The sequence below is a fragment of the Capricornis sumatraensis genome, chromosome 20 (assembly GCF_032405125.1).
Source record: "Capricornis sumatraensis isolate serow.1 chromosome 20, serow.2, whole genome shotgun sequence".
Classification (NCBI taxonomy): domain Eukaryota; kingdom Metazoa; phylum Chordata; class Mammalia; order Artiodactyla; family Bovidae; genus Capricornis; species Capricornis sumatraensis.
The window spans coordinates 57,116,506-57,121,958 of record NC_091088.1 but is presented as its reverse complement, the minus strand read 5'-3'; the positions used below and the strand labels follow the sequence as shown (position 1 = coordinate 57,121,958).

Genomic DNA, 5,453 nt, shown 5'->3' with positions numbered 1-5,453 from the left:
GGAGTCTGACCCTCCCAACTGTTCGACCGAAGGCAAGTGACACCACAATCCGTGCCTCAGTGTGTTCCTCTGTAAAATGGGGGCAATACTTTCAGCGTCACTGAGTTGTGATTATGAAATGAGGTACCACGTGGAAAACACTTAGCATGGGGACCAGGCAGGAAGTAAGCCCTTAAGAAAAGGTAGCATCTTCCCTTTCTTTCTTCCAAAGAGACGGTTCCCAAGGGTTCAGAGGCCTGCTTCTTGCATCCCATCTCCCCGAAATACAGCACATCACAGACTCAGGATTGTTAACTTGTTTAATTTATAGACACATGGGAACCGTAGCAATTTCTAGAACCGTAGCTGAGAAGGAATGGACACCAAACACCACATGGGCCTCAGTTCTTCACTCAGCCTTGCCATAAGCCTGGGGGTTCAAAGACAGCTGGTCTTCTTGATGGTGAACAAACGAGCGCTTGAGGGCACCAGGGTCCCAGGCTTGGTGTGGCAGGCGGTCTCCATACCACAGCCCCGGACAGCAAATTTGACACCTGCTGCAAGGGATTTTAGACCACAGTCAGGATCGCCAGCCTCCCTCCTCCTAGTCCAGGGTCATACGCCCCAGCCACCTTCTCCCCCAGATCTTTGGAGCCACTCTCTCCCTTAGAATCTGGAAGCATGAGGCTCCAGTTCTGGGACTGTCTGGAACCCTTGGCCCTCCTCCCGAATTCCAGGTGCCCCTTACCAGGTTGCATGAGGCCAGACACGGCAACACAGCGGGTTTCCTCGCCAACGCAGAGCGCTTCCTCACTGGCAGTGCATGTTTCCGTAAAGGCAGTGATGCAGGAGGGACAGCGAAGGCCATTCTCTGTATGGTTTCTCACCAACGCTGAAGAGGAGGGTGGAGGGTAAGGTAATCGGAGACGCGATCCCTTTCCCAACCTCCCAATCCGTCAGGGGACAGCAGTTGGTAATGGACACTGCATTTTCAGAAAACAATGTCCATTTGGCTGTGTTGGATCTTAGTTGCGGCCTGTGGAATCGAGTTCCCTGACCAGGGATCCCACCCCTGCAGAGGGAGCATGGAGGCTTAGTCCGTGGACCACCAGGGACGTCCCTGGACACCGCAGTTTACAGGAGAAGAAACCAAGGCTCAGCGCCAGGAAGACGCTTGCCCCGTGACAGCGCAGGTCAGAGACAGGCGCTCAGAGCTGGCTCTTGGGGGGAGGGGTGGGCAGGGCGGGACTCCAGCCATCGGACTCAGCTGGGGCTTACCGGGCAGGGGGTCCTGGTTGCAGCCATCCTTCTGGCAGCAGCGCCTCTTGGAACCCATGTAGTTCTCAGGGTTCACGGTGATGCCGAAGAATCCGGAATCACACTCGCTGGATTTCGCACACCCCTTGTAGCTGGTCACCGCCAAGGAGGCCTCTGCAGGATGACCGTGGGCAGGGGGCTCATTGGCCCCAGTCTGGACCCTTGCCCTGGGGTGTCTCCCCCACCTTAGAGTTGCCCCAGCCCACTGCTATCTAGACAGGTCTCTTCCACCTCCCCAGTTTAGACCTCTATTCTGCCTGGGGCATCTCTGAATGGTTCATTCCGTATGCAACCCATCCTCCCACAGCCCCCAGGCTGTGCTGGACTCTCCAGGGTAGCCCTTTCAGCCCCAGGGCCACCCCACTGCCATCCTGCAGGGCTCCCACCTGCAGTGGTCTTTTCCAGACCACCTGTGACTACCCCTATGCTTGTGTGAATGGTCTCTTCCAGTCTTCAGCCTTCCCCCGACCCCTGGAATTCCTTTCACCAAATGCTGGATGGGGCTGCCATCCCCGCCTGCTGTAACACCCATTTCCTTCTCCACCTAAGGTAGACGCTTCCAGATTCCCAGGGTCACTCCCCAGACTTCCTGGCTATGGTCTCTTGCTGCCCTCCTTGGCTTCTCTCAGGTCTTCCTGAAGTGGTGTCTTCCAGTCTCCCTGGCCTTCCCCTTCCCCACCATAGCCAGGGTGGGCTCCTCCAGGCCTAGGGTTTCTGCTCTTTACCCCCCGTGCTTGGGTGTGTGGGTGCTCAGTTGTGCCTGATTCTTTGCGACTTCATGCAGTGTGCCCGGGGATCATCTGTCCTTAGACGTCTTTCTCTCTATGACAGTATTGGGACTTCCCAGGTGGTGCAGTGGTAAAGAACCCCCGTGCCAATGTAGGAGATGCAAGAGACGCAGCTTCCATCCCTGGGTGGGGAAGATCCCCTGGAGGAGACAATGGCAAGCCTCTCCAGTATTCTTGCCTGGAAAATCCCAGGACAGAGGAGCCTGAAGGGTTACACTCCATGGGGTCGCAAAGACTGAGACACAACTGAGCTCTCACCCAACTCAACCAGCGCCAGTATCTCCCGCTTTCTCATGTCAGGAAGTCTCTTGCAGACCGCATCTCTGGGAGACCCCTCCCAGCTCCAGAGAATCAACCTGATCACTTTCTTTGCAAGTCACCCAAGTCCGCTTTACACCCACCCCTTCACCTTGTACCTATTAGATTTCCCCCTTCTCTGGATCCCACTCTTCCCCTGTGTCTGTTGCTTGCTAATCCCTTCTTTGGCGAGAGAGTCTGTGTCTGCGCTTCCCCATCCTCTCTTTGGAGTCTCATCTTCAGAAACCCTTGGCAACAGTGGTTCCTGTCGTTGCACCGGATTCTCCCTCTACCACCCACCTCAAGGTTGCCTTTCCCTCCTTCCTGACATAATCATCACTCAAAGGTTCACCCAGCCCATGGCGGATTCTGCCATCCTGCAGGCAACCCCCCCCCCCCCCCGCCACCTGCCTCCCGCCTCCCCAGCGTGTGATTCCAGCCCCTCCCCTCTTACTTCTGTTGGTCTCGGTCACGACAACGACGCAGGAGTCCTCATCCAGGGCACAAGGCTGCAGTTTCCCAGTGCAACTGGGACCATCACCGACACACACCTCACAGCTCAGTGGATACCCTGCAGTTAGAGAGCGGGGCTCTAGTGAATGGTGCTGTAGTCTGTGGGCCATGACTCCCCAATCCAGACGGGGATGGGGTGGAGGGGTCTGAAGGAAGAAGGACTGGCTTCTCCCTAATTATTCAGGGGGAGGACACTGGCTGCTGAACAGAGATCTGTCTGAAGCTCGGCAGGGATGCCATGGTGCTGGGAGCAAAGCTGCTCTCTGGGGCAGGGCAGAAAGCAACTCCGATCAGGGAGCAAGTTTATCAAATTACAAGGCTGGGGACTTTGGATGGTAGACCCCCTGATAAACCTTGAGGGATCCTGCTGAAGATACCATGAACTTTAAAAACATTTTTTATATTATTAATTTTCTTTTTTCTATTGTTGGCTGTGTTGGGTTCCTGCTTCCTGTTGGTTTTTGTCTAGCTGTAGCGAGTAGATGCTGCTTCCTACTTGCGGTTTGCGGTTTCTCATTTGTGCTGGTTTCTCCGCTTGCAGAGCACAGGCTCTAGAGCCTGAGCTCAGTAGTTGTGGTGAAGGGTCTTAGTTGACCCAGTGCCTGTAGATGCTTCCTGGACCAGGGATTGCACCCATGTCCCCAGCTTTGGCAGGCAGATTCTGCACTGAACCACTAGGGAACTCCTTCATGGGCCTTCGTGAACCTTCATGTCCAGCTGGTTTTGGAAGTGGGATCAACTTCCCTGTGGGTACCAGGCTGTCTAAGTCCGGTAGGCAGTGGGTGCTCAGGCAGGGGTCCCTGAGAGGAGATCTGCATCCCAGGTCAAGAAGAAAGATTGAGGACTAAGAGGATAAGCACCTGGACTCCTTGGTCCTGAGAGAAGAGGCAACTCAGGGGCCAGAGGAGGGGCCCCTCAGAGGAGGGGCCCAGACACAAGGCACCTGGGTCCTGGGGAAAGTGGAGCTGCCTGAACCCCTACATCTAAGGGAGGAGGACACCGGGGACCTGAACTGCTGAGAGTCCTGGGAGAAAGGAAGTCTCTCGACGTCACCTCATTTTTTTCATACTAATGAAAAATACTAATCATACTCTCATCTGATTTTCTAGAATTCAGGTGTCTATTTTGAGACACTGTCTGGGATACAGGGAGCAGAACCCATCCAAACCCCTCTTTTCTCAGAGATTTAAACCCACATATGTTTTTTAGCTTTCCTCCCTTGGGGACCCAGGCTTTCTCTCCTTTACCCTCTGCCTTCTCCATGAATTTCAACTCCCAGGACACCTTCTCTTTCCCTTCTCCCTTGAGGACCTAGCAGAATGTTCTCTCATACCCCTTGTATTAAGGGTTCCAGGACTGCAGAGCCCTAGTCACTTACCCAGACCCAGGAGGGTGCAGAGCAGCGTTGTGGCCAGCAGGAAGGTCTCGGATTTCATGGAAGGCTTCATGATGGCTGGATGAGTGACCCTGCAGTCCCGGGTCCCCAGCTCTTCTTATAGAAAGCTGGAAAGGGGCGGGTCTGGACCTACGTTACCCCTAGGCTAAGAAATGATGAGGTAAGCCCTGGGGTAGGTCTCTCCAGCTCTGAGTGGGGGAAGGGAACCAGAATCCAAAAGGAGCAGGGGCATCTTGTGCCCAGCCCCCTCCTCCATGCAGCCCCAGGCGTCTGGGCTTCCACCACTCTCTTCCATCAGGTCCCACCGCCCCGGCCCTCACCACCTTTTTTCCTAATGTGAAGCCCAAGATCAGAATCAGGTCATTTTGTTTCCTGTAGGGTAGAGCAGCTGATAGGGATCAGGTACACTCCCTCTTCTCTCCTTCCCCAGGAGGTGCCCAGTGTGGGTGAGGCCCTACCTGTGAGCACCCAGCAAGTCCAGGCTGGTTTTGCCGGGGCATGCTTGGCTCATACTCCCTTTCGTGTGTTTGGTCTGTCTCCATCTCCGACCCCACCCCAGGATGCACATGGGTCTCTCGGAGACGGAACAGAGGGCTGCTTGTTCAGGGCATGGGGATGGTAGTGGACAGATGCCCAGAGTTCCCATTGGAAAAGGAAGGCTGGGTGTGTGTCTGGTTCGGGCACATACTTTGTGGTTTATTAAGGTCCTTTACACACTGTCTCTGCCTCAGGCCTGATCTTCAGGGATCAGAGATTTTCTTGGGGGTGTGTGTCTGGATGTGTGTCTGTGTGTTGGTGTGGGGAGGGTAGCCAGCCAGCCAGCCATGGAGGGGATCCTGTTGCGGTAGGCTCCCGGCTTCCTGAAAAAATCGACTCAAGATTGCTGGCCTCTTGCTTTCCAGGCTTCAGTTAGGGCGCTGAGGATGGCGAATTTCTGCTGGGGACCAATCCTGCTGGCCAAGCCGGTTGCTAGGAAAGCCTGGTGTGAAAGTGACTGGGAGGAGGGGCGAGAGAGCCGTTTGGCCAGAGCCAGGCGGGAAAAGCTCGTTGCTAGGGAACTCGGCGCCTCTCGGCGCTCTCCGGGGAGACGCACTAGGCATGCGCAGTGGTGACGTAACCGCCGGCGCGCCGGGGTTTGAAAGGCCCGAGCCTCGTGCGCTTGC

At 55.5% G+C, this 5,453-nt stretch overlaps 1 protein-coding gene across 1 annotated transcript; it reads right to left on the bottom strand.

Annotated features, from left to right (window-relative positions):
• Window positions 1-417: 417 nt before the first annotated feature.
• On the bottom strand, window positions 418-4,342 carry LOC138095767 (phospholipase A2 inhibitor and Ly6/PLAUR domain-containing protein-like). The gene is made up of 5 exons (XM_068991655.1): window positions 4,273-4,342; window positions 2,836-2,952; window positions 1,258-1,410; window positions 728-871; window positions 418-533 (listed from the first exon to the last, which is right to left on the bottom strand). The coding sequence occupies exons 1-5, from the start codon at window positions 4,340-4,342 to the stop codon at window positions 418-420; spliced, it is 600 nt and encodes a 199-aa protein (XP_068847756.1).
• Between the last annotated feature and the right edge of the window lie 1,111 nt (window positions 4,343-5,453).